At 33.4% G+C, this 19,419-nt stretch overlaps 1 protein-coding gene across 1 annotated transcript in view; it reads left to right on the forward strand.

Moving 5' to 3' along the window:
• Positions 1-19,419, forward strand: part of LOC145672079 (vesicle-associated membrane protein 3-like) — a 100,358-nt gene extending 80,939 nt beyond the window's left edge. The window contains exons 5-6 of the mRNA XM_081741331.1: positions 2,317-2,368; positions 11,887-19,419. Of these exons, the coding sequence (XP_081597457.1) occupies positions 2,317-2,368; positions 11,887-11,999 (165 nt within the window). The 3' untranslated portion in view covers positions 12,000-19,419. The remainder of the gene's footprint in view (positions 1-2,316; positions 2,369-11,886) is intronic.

A 19,419-nucleotide genomic window follows, 5' to 3' on the forward strand; every position in this document is an offset into this window, starting at 1 on the left:
ATATAACAATGAACCTAGCTTTGTTTAAAGTTGCGTGTCAATATACATGTATCTTGAGTATCCAAATAATATAATTATCTTGTGATTTAAGGTGGATCACTAGGTGTTCTCTGTGCTATGCTAAACGCTGCTTGACTAGTGCGGCGTTGCCAGATAGTGTCGAATGTTTACTGATGCCAGGTAATAAAGGAAGTAATCATGAAATTCTGCTTAGATACTTACTGGAGAAATTAGTTTTCGACCCTTACTGCAATTCACAGCTAAGTTCCGCTTCTTGAACTGCAACGCTAGAATCCAGGAATTTTCTTATAGTGACTACCACAGTAAACGTACAAATTTGGCAACAACGCATTATGGCGTTCTCCGCAAGTTTCTTCTCAAAATCTATTTCCTTAAATGTAAATTAATATTTATATAAAATGAGAAAAATAACACGAAAAATGGTCAAACAATATATCTATTACGTAATAAGATCGTTACTTTAAAATACTTTACTCATACAAATAAACATTTTATAAAACCGAGCACTTCTAGTAAGATCAAACAGCAAGTGCCATCTTGTGTGCTCATTGTAAAACGAATCAAATATTTTCTTTTAATTCTTACCTTTTACGATACCAGAAGACACAACCAAATAAATCAGTGTCTTGTGTTGTAACTGAAACATAACTCTATCTTATAGTACAATATTTATAATATGTGATGTTTCATTATGCAGTATTTAAGGAAATGAGCTAAAATACGTACTGACTTCCGGCTAGTGATCCACCTTAACAAGACAAACATGAATATTTACTCATGCAAGCTATAGAGGGTGAGTCTAATAATAAGAAAAGAAAAAAATCTTACTTTGCATCTTGGAAATAAAAATTAAAACCAACAATTACAGGACTTTTCCTTTATTTTGTACATGCCTTCTTCCGCTACACTACAATTAAAAACGTAGTGCTGGTCCTGTCATCCGTAAAACTCGTGTTTCATTAGAAAACCTTTGTAAAGAAAGAAAGAAAGAAAGAAAGAAAGAAAAAAAAAAAAACAAGTGAGCTTCTTTTCACAGTGTGAAATTACGGTGGACTTCCAAACTATGCGGATTCAATACCGGTACTCAAACTTGAAGTAATACATCTATAACTATTGGTTGCAATAGAGTAATAAGATCAAAGATATAATCTGTTCCTCAGATACTGAAGCCATATCAAGAAAAGCATTAGTCGCAAACTCTTACCTTTTTTTTCTCTCTCTATGGAGATCAAGATTGAACCGGAAGTAATGGTGAATTTCTTGTTGGAAATAAGCTTATCTTCTATTTTAATACTACACTCATAAATCATTTTTTAGGTCGCATTAGTTTAAGGTCACATAAACAGTGTTAAGTCAAATGATCAATCAAATTCCAGCAGTCAAATACAAGAAATCAATTCTCGGACAGTAGCAAACACCTGTTCCATTTAGTTCGTTATCACAGTTTTGATATGAAAACTAGTCTTGTCTTTCCTTAACAAACAAGTTCCTTATCATTGAAGGTGGAAACAAGTCTTTTTTAACAGATGTAGAAGGAAAATCTAGAAATAAAGATAAAAAAAGCTAGTTGCACTGGAATTGTAAACTGATATATTTAGATTGAAGCTCGATATTGAATTCTATAAAAAAGATTAGCATCTATCCTCTACAGCAGGTGTGTTTGCTTTATCTTTTACTTACATAGATTATTATTTAACGAGAAAAACGGACACAACGAAACTGTATTTGTAGTGTTTATGCCTTTGTGAGTGCGAGTGCATTTTCCCGCCCTATTCGTTGTTCATGATTTGGTCATCATCATCATCATAGGTATTCTGCCTTTATTGGCAGGTCACTTGCCGCAGCTGAGAAGCTTCCATGCTCCACGGTCCTCCGCTAACCTCTTCGTCTTCGCGTATGATCTTTTTGTTTTAATATCATCCATTAATTGTAGTCTCCTTCGCCCTCTCCCTCTCTTTCCCGCCATCATACCTTCTAGGACGTCCCTCATGATACAATCCATGATTTGGTAGCATTCTTAAAATCATGACTTTTAAAATTTGTTCTTTCTGTCGAAATGAGGGTCGGCAAACTGCCTAGGACCGGCCCTGACGGACGTTCAAAAACACTTGTTAAAAAAAATAAAAATAAAAAAAATAAATGTGTAAATACGTTGAAATGTCAAATCTGCGTAGTGCATAATTCTATAATCTCTTCAAAATAGCAATGATGACAAAATGTAACTATAATATGATTGTATTAATTAACTATTATTAATATTATTAATATTATTAATTATGGTATTATCTTTTTCAGATGATGATCATAATGGGTATCATTGGTTTGATAGTGATAGGAGTAATAGTGCGTAAGTAATAATTAATAAAATTAGTAATAATTAAAGATTTGTAAGTAGTGGAACTCAATATGTGTTTCTTAAAACACGAATACTTTTTTGCTGCTTTGATCTCATTAGACATGAGCTTATCATCATTATTATTGTATCAAAGATTCCAGTAAATTTAAAATTGAAGATCTAATTTTGAAGTTATGTGCATCTTTTGATGTGCAACTGTTCTAACTCCGTCCACAAGACAACTTTTGAAAGAAAATAAATAAAAAGCATAGTAATATCGCCAGTACCATTTTTCAGATGAACACTAGCTAAAGTATTAGTTAAACACTTTTGTTCATTTCCACTGGCTGAATTTTATCCCAATGGTGACTCTCATGTGACAAATAAATGGAAACAATAGAATACAGTACTCTGCTGTACAGTCAGCGCCAAAAGTTATTTCTGTTTGATGAAATTAATTTCGTAAATAACTTCAGGATGGAAGTACAATTTGGGTACAGTTTTCAGTACATTAAAAAGAATGTGTAATTTTCTGTACGTTCCAGCCTTAAAACTCGGTGAAACTGTGTACGTTGCAGTGTTATTCTCCAAAATAAATTTTACCAAACGGAAATATCTTTTGTCGCTGACTGTACAAAATTTGTAAAATGTACAAAATTAAGTTCTCACATGTGCACTAACTACTGTCATTCTCATGCTCACTCCGCAATCAACAATCTACTAACTTAATCAGAGTAGCTAGTTCCTGTTAAAAAATGGAGACAATTGAGAAATAATATCGCTGTGTGTGCTTGAAACTATTCTCAGCACTTGAACTAGTGAAATTTCTTCTAGAAAATACCAGGATCCATGGCGTTGTTCTATCTTGGAGGCGAGATGGTATAGTAGGAAATGGCCTATATTATGAGGGTTGGTCTTGCATAATGATCTGTTCTCTTTCCAACTGTACCCGGTTCAAGCCCCAGTTGCGGTTAAGTAGGTCCTATCTTTCATAACCTTGGTCTTGAATAAGGACGCGAAACAAAAACTTAAGAACTTTTCAGAGACTAAGTTATGTTGAATATATTCACAAGTTATATTGATTATATTAGTAAGTTGTGTTGAATATATTCACAAGTTATGCTGAATACATTCACAAGTTATGTTGAATATACTCACAAGTTATGTTGAATTCATTCACAAGTTATGTTGAATACATTCACAAGTTGTGTTAAATTCATTCACAAGTTATGTTGAATATGTTCACAAGATATGTTGAATACATTCACAAGTTATGCTGAATACATTCACAAGATATGTTAAATGCATTCACAAGTTATGTTAAATACATTTACAAGGTATGTTGAATACATTCACAAGTTGTGTTAAATTCATTCACAAGTTATGTTGAATACGTTCACAAGATATGTTGAATACATTCACAAGTTATGCTGAATACATTCACAAGATATGTTAAATGCATTCACAAGTTATATTGAATACATTTACAAGGTATGTTGAATGCATTCACAAGTTATGTTGAATTCATTCAAAGTTATGTTGAATATCTTTACAAGTTATGTTGAATATGTTCACAAGTTATGATGAATATTTTCATAAGCTGTGTTGAATACTTTCACAAATGATGTTGAATATGTTCACAAGTTATGTTGAATTCATTCACAAGTTATGTTGAATACAATCTATTATGACCCCTAGTCACAAAATATTATTTCACTTCGAGGGGGCTGAAGCGTAACATGACTGAAAGAAATACTTCTTATGGGTAGTAAAATTCCTGGTGTGTGCTTCTTAAGTAAGATCACAAATAACGAACACTCAATTGACGATCTTGAACAAATGTTCAGTTAACTATCTCTGACTGCGAATCATTCAAACACTGATGTTAGGTGCACCGAAAAAGAGGTGAAGAGTTCTTCGAAACCATTCGCAGTTTTTGTGTCTTTTGAATGTTCTTAAAGCTTGAGAATTTTTCTTTACTAAAATCTAAAGGAACAAAGACAATCAAATTGTGCATTCAGTCATCCATTTGTTTTCAGACAATGCGTTGAGTTTTGGTGTGCGTAAAGTTATCAGACGTCCGTATTTAGCAGGACAAGTCCATATTAGTAAGGTCTGCGATTAATTATTTTTGAAAATTTGTAAAATATTGTTATTTTTTTAATCTACAAATGATATTCATATAATTTTATACGTCAATATTGCCTGTGGATGTTTTGATTTGTGCCCAGGTGTGTTTCTTTTCAACAGGAACTAGCTACACTGACTATGTCAGTAGGCTGTTGAGTAGCGCAATCAGCACGATAATGAGAGTAATTAGTGCACATATGAGAGCTTAATTGTTTTAGTTTGTACAACATAGTCCTGTAGTGCATTGTTCCCATTCATAGTTAAAAGAATAGTAATGTAGTATTATTTTCTCAATTTTTGCTGGAGATATCTGGTTTTGACGGTTTCTTAAATCCGTCCTGTTTCTTGAATCCATTCGTCCTGTTTTTCACTTATCAATATATAGTAATCCTAGTAGTGTGGATTCTGTTCTCGTCGATTGATTGTGGAAATTCGGGAATGATTCAGAGATCATATCAAACTTTTATCCAAGTTGCTTATTTAATTCATAATTTCAACTTCAATGTAAAAAAAAAAAAAAAAAAAGTTTTAAAACCAAGCCAGTCTGTTTCAGAGATAGATTTCTTCAATACCTTAGAGAATATATATTCTTCAATACCTTAGAGAATATGCATGTAATTCAACAAGCCTTTTGGAAGCCCCGAGACTGGTTGTTGTGACTGGCAACATGCTACCTAATTCTAACATAAACGTAAGCTTATGAACAGCTACATGTTGACTTGATACACTCTAGTATGTTATAAATAGATTCATGATTACTTAATTAATTTGAGTTACAGACAAAAAGTGTATTATACAAATGGTTCATGATTTTGGAAGAAAAGAAAGACTGAATCGTTGTTATGTTATAGATGCGTTATCCTGGTCGAAGCTGAAGTAAGTAGGTAGGATTACAGTTTAGCGTCCCGATACTATATCATGAGACGTAGACCTACAGCTTAATGTGGAATCCAAACCACACAAGCATCCACCAGGTTGAAACTGAAGTGTTGAAAGATTTCTACATTAATGTTGTCTGAAATAAATGAGATATTTGGAAATACAGGAATTGTTCAGGCCAATTTTAAATTAAAAACTCGAATTTTCTGTCTTTCAAGTTTTCCTTACAAATCTTGACAACTTTTGTAAAGATCTTTCTCCCCTCCCGTCCTGTCACATACATTTGCGTTTCTGTTGTTTGAATGCATTGATAAAGAGTGGATGCATTTAATATCTGGAGATTCTTTCCTATAAATGCAAGTATAAAAATTTCCATGTTTTCTGTATATCTGCAAATCAAGGAAGTAAATAATAACTAAGTAACTAACTCTATGGCTGTGGAACCCGGAGGTTGAATACCGCATTCAGAAAAGCTCTCCACTGACTTCTATCCTTAGCCAACTGGATCCAGTTTCTATTTTGTATTCCTATTTCAGCGAGATCAATCTTAATATTATCCTCCCATCTTCGCCTAGGTCTTTCTAATTGTCATTTTCTGACTGGATTTGCAGTTAAAACTACTTTCTTCTTTTCTGGTTACATGACCTACCTATCTGAGGCTCCTAGACTTGATGACTTTAACAATTTGCTAAACGATGTAAGTTATGTAGTTCCTCGTTATAAAGTTTCCACTATTCCCAATTTCCGTTCCTCTTGGGTCCGAATATTTGTCTTAGAATTTTATTCTCGAATAATTCCAGTCTGCGTTCTTCCCTCAGATTAAGCGACCATGTTTTGCAACCATACAAAACAACAGACATGATAATCGTTTTATATATTTTAAGCTTCAAATTCCTTGACAGAATTCGCGACGACAAGAGATTTTGAACTGAATAATAACACGAATTCTCTGCTTTTAGTCGACATTTAATTTCTTCGTGAATATGGTTTTGTCTGTTAATATTGATCCTAGATATTTGAAAGTATCCACTTGATCAAAAATGTTATTTGATATTTTAACGCATCCAAAATTTGCCGTATTACGATCCCGACGAACTTCCATGTATTTAGTTTTCTCTGCATTTACTTCTAAACCGATATCCCTGCAATCATTTAATAAGATCTCTGCATTTCTTTCTATTTTTCTCCTACCATTCCCTATATAATTTACATAATCAGCATACGCCATAACCTGGTGAACACCGTTCAACTCTAGGCCCTGATTGCTATCTTTGATTTCCCTTATTGCATACTCCAGAAAGAAGTTAAATACTAATGGCGACAACGAATCTCCTTGTTTCAGGCCATTTTCGACGTAAAAGCTCGTGGACAAGGAAGTAAATAATGATAGCTAATTTTGCTTGGCAATCTTTACATTCTAATGAATTGAATTTAACTCTTGAAATTTAGTTGTCCAATTTTACATTCTTTGTCTATCATTGAATTCGCATTTATGGAGGATTTGGTGTGTTAAAAGTACGACCCGCTCGGGAGAGTAATACTCCCGGAAGTACGTTTTTTCGCGTGCTACTCTAGCCAGCTGTTTTACGCACTATCCTAGTCAGTTGTTTCAAGTTGGTTACAAAATCTATATCATTTAGTACAAGGGGAACAAAACGAGCCTTATATCATGGAGTACAAGGGCAACAAAACGAGCCCTGCGGGGCTTCTAACCCGTTCCTACTACTACTACTACTTATCTGAACAAAAGTAAGTAAATCACATTTTTGAGTATTATTTTCGTATTATTTTAATTTAATAAGTGTTATAAAAATGTAAAAAAAATGTTGAAAAAACTTTCCTCGGGCTGGGTTTGAACTCACGCCAAAAGAAATTTTCGTTACTAGCATACAGCGCTAGCCCACTCGGCCACGAGGACCGACAAGAACAATCGTCTGAATTCTGCTATTTGAATGCAACGTGGCAAGACATAGATAACGCCAACCAATCAGAAGTGTGTTTTCCGTTCCTACTTCCGGGAGCATCAATCTCCTGAGCTAGTCCTTTAAAAGTCGGTTGTTTCTTCTTTTCATTAATATCTTGAAATTTAACTCAAATTGTGTTCCTTGTTTGTAGACGAACAACAATCTTCAACACAATAAAAAAAGTCTAGTAGGACATCCAATTTTAAAATTATTTTCTGAATCGATGGATCGTTCCATTATCACATCATAGATGATAAAGAATTTCCTATGGCAGAACCTTGAATCTATTTGTAATAGTAATAATCTGATGTTGAAAGACAAAATAGGGGTTTCTTTCACTTGTACAAGAAGAATTTTACTGGGTGCAATATATGGACAAACGAACATGAATAAATTCGTTGCACATTTGCTTTTGCCAATGTCTTCCCATTTGAGGATAACTATCACAGACAGGTGTTGCCACTGGAGATTTTTTTTTCACATTTCTTGGCCAATTCAGGGATGAATTATGTTGATAAAACAAAGTTTTAAATTAGGTGTTCTGATTTTTTTTGTTGTTGTTACGTTGATGATAGACTCTTTGGGTACAATGAAGAAAGAATTGAAGCTTTTGGTTTGTAGAAAAGAATACCAAATATAAAGAAATTAACAGCACCAACTATTTTGATCTATAGGTATATAGAAAATATGGAAAAATTTTACACCTGTTTATAAGAAGGAATCTTCAGATACTCTTCACATTCGTTTTTCATCAACTCATTCAAACAATACAGAGACAAAATATATGAAATTACATCTTCAGATGTATTCTTTAAAGACCACGGAATAACTTGATTAAAGACAGGATATCAAGTTATTGTTCAAAATTGGTTGGAAAGTGGCTACGATTTTAAAACATTACAATAGTGGTACCAGTAAATTCAGAATACAATTATCACAGTGTTGCGAGCGGTGATAATGTTTAGAAAGAAATGAAGGCAAAGGCTAGTACTCACCACAAAAAGGAAAATATTCTTCTAAGTAGAGCTTTTGAAAGATCCTTATTGCATCTTCAGCTTAGATCCAATTCAAAGAGGATTTAAAACATGCGGGGGATGTGGATAGGTAAAAAATAGTTAAAAGGATTTTAAAAATGCGAAGGACAAATCTTCTGTCAAAAAAAATAACAGAACTATTTTTTGCTTTTTTGACAGAAGACTTGTGCACTTAGCAAGCGCGGGCTTCTGGGGATAATCTTCAAGCCGAAGGCTAGTCTTCAATAAAATTGACGAGACTACTCATGGATTAAAAATAATAATTTGATCATGCGCATCTACAGCCTTAAATTCCCTTCATATGCAAAACGAGCATTCTGTAGATTTTGAGATAGTGTTACAAAGAGAAAGAAATTAGTCAAACTCAACGAAAGGGTCATTCCTAGTAAGATAGTGAAATCGGCCCTTGATCCAAATTGGGTTGCTATTGATCCAAAAGGTTACCCTTGACCTAAAACTATCTCAAAAAAAGTTTTGACCCACCTACCCCTGTCCTTACCGAATTATCGTATCATACATGCTCAAAATTGAATATTTTTTTTTTTTATTTTGGTTAGGGGTGGTCGAAACTTTTTGAAAGTTTCACAGATTGTGGATACTATCTAGATGTAAATGTGCAATTTTCTTCAAAACCATTGATGCATATTTTCTTTATTTTTTGCTTGTTGATAATTTCAAAAAATGTAGAAAAAATTTTGGAGGGGACACGTCGCTGATTTTTTGGTTAAAAAATTTGTTATACACTTAGGTACAACATATATTTTTTCGGGGCCTGAAAGTGATGTCAGCATTGTCAAAAAGAAATAAAACTGAAAACAAACAAGTTTTTCGCCAATTTTCTCACTGAGGGCCCCTTCAAACAATCCTTTGCGAGAGTTCACAATTTTCCTTTCTCTTGCGTCCCTTCCGATTCTGTCGTTCTTCGGCTGCTTCGATTGTGTCCATTTTGGAATAGAAACACCAAATATATCTCCGTAACAGTGCTTCCACTGCAACCGACTCTTGCACAACGAAGTTACACACACCACGCGTCGGCTTTTCGTATCTGTCAGTGCTTGCTTCACTGGCCACACACACAGTAACGCTCTCTACCGCGAGCTGTGTAACTTTGTTGTGCAAGAGTCGGTTGCAGTGGAAGCACTGTTACGGAGATATATTTGATGTTTCTATTCCAAAATGGACACAATCGAAGCAGCCGAAGAACGACAGAAGCGGAAGGGACGCAAGAGAAATGAAAATTGTGAACTTTGGTAAAAGATTGTTTGAAGGGGCCCTCACCTTGAGGGCCCGATAATGGTGGGAGAACTGTGCAAAAAACACGTTTGTGTTCAGTTTTATTTTATTTTATTTTATTTATTTATTTTTTTTGACAATGTTGCCATCACTTTCAGGCCCCGGAAAATAATATATATGTAGTACCTAAGGGTATAACAAATTTTTAACCGAAAAATCAGCTACGTGCCTCCCCCCATTTTTTCTACATTTTTTAAAAAAATTCAACACGCAAAAAAAAAAAAAAAAAACGCATCGATGGTTTTGAAAAAAAATGCACAGTTACATCTAGATAGTATCTACAATCTGTGAAACTTTCAAAAATTTTTCGACCACCCACACCAAAATTTTTAAAAAATATTCAATTTTGAGCATGTATGATACGATAATTCGGTAAGGGGAGGGGGTCAAAAATTTTTTTGAGGTAGTTTTAGGACAAGGGTAACCTTTTGGGTCAATGACGACGCAATTTGGATCAAAGGCCGATTTCACTATCTTACTAAGAGAGACTCTTTCCGGATCTTTAGCTAAATCACATTCTAGTCTGGGAAACATATATATCTTCTATGGCCCAAAAGCTCAATAGAATCCGCTGTGCATTAAAATCAATCAAATATGTCTGGAAACTAGATTCGACTCATAACATATACTTCGAACCTTTCCAATCTTTACTTTATAATATAATATTCTAGAAAAGTTACATGAAGAATAATATGTTCAGTATGAAAAAGAAAAGTGTAAAGTACAGGCTACAAAATAAATTATTCGTGTGGGCCAATTTTTCAAGAAAGGGAAAACGTCACCTTTACTCCTTCATTATGTATTTCATATGTTGGTTTTCTTTAAAGTCAACACTTAACCTAATATACACATCACTAACTTTCAAATACGAAACTATAAACGTGAGAAATAAAATTCCCGGTAAAGAACACTGTACAAAATTGAACAACAGGGATCCAAAGTATATAGGCACTATCTTATACAATAAACTCTCTCAATACATTCGAAGAGGAACAAATGCAGATATACAAGAAATTGACGAAAAGCTCTCTATTAGAAGACCGTTTTTGTTCTGACAATGAATTTCAACGATTATATTTGATAGTATTGACATGGTGAATTTTTATGTATTACTTATGATATCCTAAAGTTAAATTAGTGTACTCAAAATACAATTGTGTGTTATTCTATATAAATGTCGGAACTATATACATCTGTTTTTCTTATTATTATAATCTATTCGCATGAATTGATGCAATATACGTTGTGTCCGAGAATTCCTCGTATCCTTATGTTTAAATGCTTTCACATACAAATCTTTTTTAATTGTGGTTATGCATTGTTAAACGTGGTTCAACTGCTCTTTAGCAATTAGTTGGGAGTATCGCAATTGTCCGAGTGACAGCATCACATGACACGTCTTTTTATGTCCACTACGCAGCCTGCTTGACACATCCTGAAGCAAACGGGTGTTTCTTCCAGCCAAGCAGGATTGCTTTTATGAGGTGGGTCCTTGCCAAAGCGACCTCTACATTTAGAGATTACGTGTGGCCTTGTTTGTCCAGTGTGTGGTCTTTCTTGTATCCACACACGCCACTAATTGTTCGTCAACTATGTAACTACAACCAGTCACATGAGCCATGGCTTCACAACTGAAATGCTCCATATGACATTGAACGCAAGGACAGCAGGAAAGCAGAGATATCAGACCATCAAGGAAAGCAGTACATGTTTCCTTATACGTCCATTACGCGGATTGTTCGAAACACGCTGAATCAAACGGATACTTCTTCCAATCAAGCAGCGTTGCTTTTACGAGGGGGTCCTTTCAAAAGCAATCTCTAAACCCAGTCATCACCTGTGTCATTGTTTGTTCAGCATGTAATCGTTGCTACATGCACATATGCCACTAACTGTTCGTCAACTATGTAACAGCAACCTCTCACGTCAGCCATAGCTTCACAATCTATACGCTCCATATGACCTTAAACACAAGAACACCAGAAAAGCAGGGATACCAGACTAGCACGGAAAGCAGCACTGTCTCTAACAAAAAAAAAAAAAAAAAAGTTTGACCAATACCACAACTAAAATCACATTGACATTGGACTCTGAAATACTCAAGCCTAGGGTTTCAGGGATTTTTCGGACACTCTGTATATGATTATATAGAAGTAAATTGAATTGAATTAAATAATAATGTAGAATACACCATACTAAACATATTGTAATTCTCTGTGCTTTTTTATAGTTAAGTTCATGCCAGATAGTCCTCCTCCTCAAGCACCACCGGTGTATCCTCAAGCTCCTGGCGCTGGTGCTGTTGTTCCTGCTGAAAAGACTCCTCCAACGAACCCAAAGTAGACAATCGACGTGTATGTTCTACTTATTTACTGACGGATCTTCTTCTTCTTTCTTTTTAGTTCATGGCAGTATTAAGTTTTCCAATTTGATGTTTTACCAACTGGAGGTGTGATTTATTATGTTCCATATTTCCTTATACCTCTGGCGATGCTTTATTCGAGCTGAGTTTGTGTGTAAATTTTATACAAACGAACTAAGGGAAAATAATTAAAGTGGTTATTTGGAGTTTACTTCTATTTTAGAATTTGGTTTATTGATAAGTACAGTAAACCATCGATTAAGCAGACTAATTGGGGAAAAAGGATGTCCGGTAAAATTTTAAAAAATCAGTTAAAACGCGATTTGCTTTATAAAAAATGTTTAAAGTAGGATATTACACTTGAAATTGTGCTGTATAACGTAAATATAAAATATACAATATTAGTAATGTAATACCTCATTAGCAACATAAAATTTCTTACGACTACGTGTTAGAAAGGTGAAAAATGTTCATACTTCAGTTGCTCCTCGTTTGAATGTTGTTTCTTAACAATGAATGATCTAAAATAACGGTGGGTCTTTTAAAAATTTGGTCCAAGGTTTTGGTTCATCAGTTGTTTTTTTATTCCAACCACATTTGCTACATTAATTAAATTGTTTCCGTTAAATCCGAAATCTGTTAAATCATGGGGTAACTGTATTTAAAATGATTACTTTATATTATTCCAACCAGTGACGTCGTCAGAAATTTGGTTTGAAGGCAAATACAACTATATTTGGTTTTAATTTCAGTGAAGGCCACTTTCATTTATATATATATATATATATATATATATATATATATATATATATATATATATATATATATATATATATATATATATATATTACTATTATCGAACAGAATTAAAAATGCAATTAGTATATGTATCCAGATAATAAAAATGATAGAATCATATTGAAAACAGAATGTTGAAATTTTAAAAAACAAGTTTGTTGTTATTAATTCAGAAATTTTGGTCTGTAAATTAAAATAAAGTTTAATCTGGTTCGATATCCGGCCTGAGTGGAATTTTTTCCGTATATCCTCATTTCCGATGCGACTTTGAGGTTCAACCAGCCTTTTTAAAATGAGTGCCTGGGGCAGTCTCTGAAAGTAGAGGAAGTTCTAGTGTGATACTGACTACTCCTCCCTGAATACCAAAAAAAATGACCACACAGCCCTTGGGCCGTCATGGCCTGTCTCGACAGGAAGGGGGACTACCTTTATTTATATTTACTTATTTATTTAATAAAATTAATTCTTCTGATAATGGAACAGTAAATAATATTCTTATGAATACATCTCCATAATTCAGTAATATCACACACTTCATCTTCATTGTAGCCAAACTTGAAGGAGAGTTAAATCTCCAAGCGAAATTAAAATACCACTAATTTTACAGTAGGTAATTATGTGATATCTTCAAATAGATAAAAAATAATCGAAATGTGGAACAAGAGTGCCCTGGACAATATTGTTTTGCATGAGGTACCGTTAACACGAGACACCTAATAGCTTTCCGTTTGCGGCCATTTAGAAACGAGAAAATAAATGACGATTTTCAAAATGGCTGCAAATCGAAAGCAGACAAGTGAGTCGTGATAACGGTATCTCATGTAAAATAATATTGTCTAGCGAGCTCTTGTTTCACTTTTCGATTATCTTTTATCTATTTGAAGATATCACATACTTATTGTAAAATTATCGGTATTTTAATTTCGTCGTGATGGGGCCTGTTAAGTCGTATTTAAGAGAGTCTGACGACGACGCTGGTTACAGCATGGAAAAATCTGCAAATAATTCAACCGTATACCAAAATAGTTCTCCTTTTTACTTGACTATTGCGCAAACTTTGCTCGAATAATTCATAAGTTAAGTATTGTATATCTTGATCTTTTACTTTTCTCTGTGCAATACCGAATTTTTATTGTGTGGCTCAACCATACAGCAACGAGTACCGATATTTATATCTGTGGATTCATTTATATAAAGTGCTATTAATTAACACCGTAGTATCTGTAGATCATTTTTGCAAGTGTAGTTTGGGCTTTTGTGTCCCATTATCATTTACTAATGGTCAAAAAATATAATATAAAAATATAATAAATGTTATAATAAATTATAAATAGTCAGATGTCTGCAAAATTATCACTTTCTTAATGTCTTTCGATCGTGATTTGGTTATTCTTGTTTAAAGACTTAATTTCAAAAGAGTATTTTTTTTTTTTTTTGGCTTCATTACTTCTTCAATATATCCTTACACCATTTTTTAAAATTTCTGATTACTTATCTCAACACAAATTACTGGATATTAATTTTTGTATGAAATGGGAATATTTATATATATTAATTTGTCTTATTATTGCACCCTGAGCAATAACCTGATTGTACCTTAATTTTTGGATGGTTACCAAAATGAATGCGATGTGCATTTTGCATTAAAAAAACTTTTTTATATAATTAGGAGATTAATTGTAGCCCGAAAATGATTCTCCAAAAACGACTACAGGATATAAGAAAAATCTCTAAATCTCTAAAATATATTTTAAAATGGCGTTAACAAATTGGTTAAAATATTGGATGTTTAAAAAGTCCTGCAGAAAAGGAATATTTGTTGGATAAAAGGGATGTCTAGAAAGACAATTATTAAATGTTTGTTATGATGTTCTTCCTTCTTGGCTCACTTATCAAGGCTCAGTAAATGAGGACGGCAGTGGCTCGGTGAAAAGCTCTTCCCTTCAGTGCGTTGAGTTCCTGGCATAATTCCAGCTCCTTCCAAGTGGACTCTGTGATGGAGTTCAGTGAGGTTCTCCTATTTCCTCCCATTTTTTCCATTCCACCACTATTCATCTCATCATCGTCATCTCCTTTAGATTAGGTTTATAATTGTATGACTTTAAAATAAATAAATAAATATTTCGGCGTTGCTTACTGCGGGATGTCAGAACTAACAAATGTAAAACATGGCACCACACTACGAAAGAGTGTTCCTTATTCCGAGGAACAAAACCTTTCTTCTATAGATATGTCTTAAACTTATATGTATAAGACCTACTGAGTCACGAGAATAGATACAATAAAAAATTAATTATTAATTAATTACATTAAATATCTACTAATCTAGTTACGTTCATCACTGGAGTTGCAGATGAACGTTTCGGCAACAAGATTTTTTTCTTATTAAAGTTTAATATTTACAAAGATTAATGTAGAAGTATTTGTATTATTTATTTATTTATTTATTAAACGACTTGTATATGGGTGTCGATGAAAGAGCAAAGAAACCTCGACGTACATCAGAAATATCTTATCTTAATGACTACTTGAGTCACATTTGTGTTTTTAAAAATTAGAATGTTAAGTCAATCCACACTGATTGGATAGAAAAGGTACAAAATAATAAAATATGGCATGTATTATGTTGACCAAGACTTATGTGTCAGAAACAGAAGTACACGTTTTTTTTCTTTCGGCGGCAGTGGGCGTAGTATAATACAAAAATTTCTACTCTACCCTTATTAAGTGGTTCGTAAAATCTACAGACTATTTTACAAGTAGCCGAAATTATAAGTTGAAATTGCAGTGGTAAACACACAACTTGGAGATAGTTATTCAGAGTAGGTTTCTATAGTGCTGCCAAAATGTCTTGAACCGTGAACTAAACTCACACCCTCGACACACCTACGCGTTGAGCTAATAAGGGTTCAGCTATTGCTAAGCGAGAGAGCCTTGCAGCCGTGGGAGTGTAATTCCTCCAGCCGATAGCAGCGCCTGGAACAAAAGACTAGGTGTCAAGACAATGTTGTATATCTATAGATATTCATTACGAATAATATGGATTCTTTACTTACAATTATTAGTTAATTGCGTTATTTGTTGTGAAAGAAACTGGTTCGGTGTCGAGACGTAACAAATAATGCATGATTTTGTTTTGTATTTGTTCTATTGACTCAGTGAGCCTTGTATGATATGTTGAAATATTCACACCGTAAAATCACTAATATTGAACACTGCTGTCCAAAATTCTTTAATGATTGGACACATCTGATTAATGCCTATTGATGTGCGGGCATGACCAAAACAACAACTTCAACTACTACCACCACAACAACAACAACAACAACAACAACAACTACTACTACTACTACTACTACTACTACTACTACTACTACTACTACTACTACTACTACTACTACTACTACTACTACTACTAATAATAATAATAATAATAATAATAATAATAATAATAATAATAATAATAATAATACCCAGATGGCACAGAAAAATTTTTAAAAATGTTTAAAAATTTGCAAAGGCAAACTAAAAGGTTTGCAAAAAACTTGCTTTTTCAAATGAGAAAATTTGCCGAAAGTTCAATGCAAATAACGAAGTTAACGCTGGCTGAGTTTGCAGCAAAGTTGCCTCAGAAAATGAAAACATCTTCCAATACAAACGAAATGTTTGCGACTGCACAGCAAGAAAGTTTGCCAGGACTTTGCTGCAAATATTTTGTGCAAATTTTCTTTGACAAAATTTCCGAAAATGAGCTGATAAATTTGGTGAAAATATTAAAAGGTTTGCAGCAACATTGCAGAAAGTGTTTTCACGATCGCAAGATCATGTTTGCTGCAAATGTATCAGGTAATGTTTGCTGCAAATTTATAAAGTGAAACCTAACTTTATGAATCATCAAAATTTTTATAATGTGGATCCGTCTTTTCTTAGTGGCAAGCATTAAACATCTTTAGCTACTTGCCAAACATAAGAAATTTACCAACAATAAACGCACAGACAAAGGATATCGCAATTTATCTACTTACTCAACGATCATATCCCTGTACTTACTCTCACACACATTCACAAAATAACATCAGGCTGCCTGGGTTAATAAAGACATCTGATAAGAGACCAGTGAGTTTATTCTGGAGTCCTCTGGTGTATTGGTTTTTGTCGATTCTCATTTCCCGCTTGTTTTGTCACAGTTGATGTAGCGCAGTGAATTCTGGGTACGATGCGCGCGCACTCGGTAATATCATCACATATTTGCTTTCAACAAGGTTTCCGAAACAAGTTTTTTACAGAGTTGTAAACTGTTTGCGACGGCAGACTTTCAACGATATATTTTCAAAAAAGATGCAAGTTAATTGCAGTGGTGAATTTATTTTTACAAATCAGCGAAAATTTGCAGATCATATTGAAAGCTTTAAATAAATATTAAGAAAGTTTGCCTTCGCAAACTTTCAGATTGTTTGCTCCACTAAACGAAGCAAAAATTTGCGCAAGTATTCGTGCTATCTGGGTAATAATAATAATAATGTAATGAACTTATTCACTTCAACTTCTGACCTTACCACCATTATAATAAAAAGTATAACGGGCTATATTTTACAATGGGAGATGATTTGCATTTGAATCAAAAACATGAAAATCAATATTTAATTTCTGAAGGTGACTTTTGCTTTATCACATATAAGCATTCTGCTAAATAGTTGTTTAAAATCGTATACCGGTAAAATTAGGGGATATTGTAGTCTAGTTCCGGGTTCAATTCCCGATCAGTACTTCTCAATTTTCGGCGACCACTCGGCGTCGTGAGATAAATTGGGGAGCCACGTGAAAAATAAGACGTGACGGCCACTAGGTGTAGAAAGCTCCTGGTGCGCTTGCTACGGACAGGGAATCGCACCGCACTGATCACGTGTTGTCCACTAGGATGACTATAGTTCAGCCGGTTGCTAGCAGATGGCGCGCTGGAGCAGGCTTAGGCTCAGAAATGGACCGTTACGCTAAGTGGCTTATGTTTATCTTAAGAATATATTTGTCTTGAAATACAAATATCAGCAAAGTAAATAATTTGATTCCGAAGGACACCAAGACATGACATATAAGCCTTGTTTCACAGGGCTGGTATACATTGTAAGTTTCCTATAATGCAGGACTTTTCATACACTTAGCATAATAATAATAATAACAATATAAAACAATTCAGTTTTATTTGTTAACTTAGACATTTTGTTTGCAAAACTTAAAAAAAAAAAAGCCTAAACTTATCACTTGCAAACTTTTAGTTAGTAATCTGACTGCGAGACAAACAAATTTCCCTGAATACCTGCACAAGTTTATGACTTTGTTAACGCGTGAAAGCATTGTTTCACTTGATTCCACCATTCACCTCCTAATATTCCCAGGTGCCTCCATTAAATGAACCCATTTCCTCACTTCCTTCAGAATAGAAAAAGAAAAAAAAATAAAAGAAAAGAAATGAAAAGGTAAAACTAGTGTAATTAAGGCCAAAGTTGATAAGCAATATGGAGATGTGTAGGATTTACCTGAAAACTGTATTGTATATACTATATTATAAATCCCCCCTCAAAAAATTATACATTTTTTTCAGCTTATTAAAACAAAAAAATACACTTCATAGATTCTACGAAAAAAAAAGACATGCGCGTTGTTTTAAGTAATACTTAGTATTTGTAGACTGATGCATATCTGTGTAGGAAATATACATAAATACATATATATATATATATACATGTATGTATATATAAAAAGTAATGCATACTTGTATATAAATATTACATTGAAGAAAAACTTTCATTATTCAATGATAGTTTATTACATACTCTTATGTTAGTTTAATTGTAGAATTTGATTATTATTATTGTTAATAAAGAAATGACGGTTGAAACTGTCGGACAACGGTTGAACCTAACAGTATTTACTGCGTTTCTAGAAGGTTGAGAAATGTTCAAATATACAGGAGATGGTTACAGTTTAGTAAGGTGTATTTATGTACTATGTTTTGTTTGTTTTTTTCAAAGAACACCACTTACCCATGATTGTTACATAAAAAAAGAAAAAAAAGCAGCCTGTGTACATTTTTTCAATATTGTTAAAATGATCGTTTAAACACATGGCTGTGAAATGCTCATATTGTTTTTGCTGTATTATTATTATTATTATCATTAATGATAAAAAATTAATGAAACCAAAAAAAATCGTTACATTTCAGATTTTTTATTATTCTTAATTATGTTGATTATAAATATGTCTTCACCTACTATTATCTATTACTGTGTATATACATATAAAAGCTTGTTTTTATTAACGTTATGTGATATTACTGCTACACCAAAACAGGATGGAAAGACTCCAGATGGTGCTATGATCTTGGATTGCCTTATTTTAATATTAACTGTTGTTGTTACATGTAAGAAAGTTTCCCTTGACAGATTTAACATCATAATGGTTTTCGGTTAAGTTAGAATTTATTGTGTGTTGTCTGAAAGATTATAACTCTATGGTGTTCATTTAAATAAGTAAAACAAAAAGGAATGATATGAAGTATGTATCTAGTCGCTGTACAGAAAGAATAAAAGCAATATCTTTATCTTA

This window comes from Thermobia domestica, chromosome 15 (genome assembly GCF_964235325.1).
Source record: "Thermobia domestica chromosome 15, izTheDome1.hap1.1, whole genome shotgun sequence".
Classification (NCBI taxonomy): Eukaryota; Metazoa; Arthropoda; class Insecta; order Zygentoma; family Lepismatidae; genus Thermobia; species Thermobia domestica.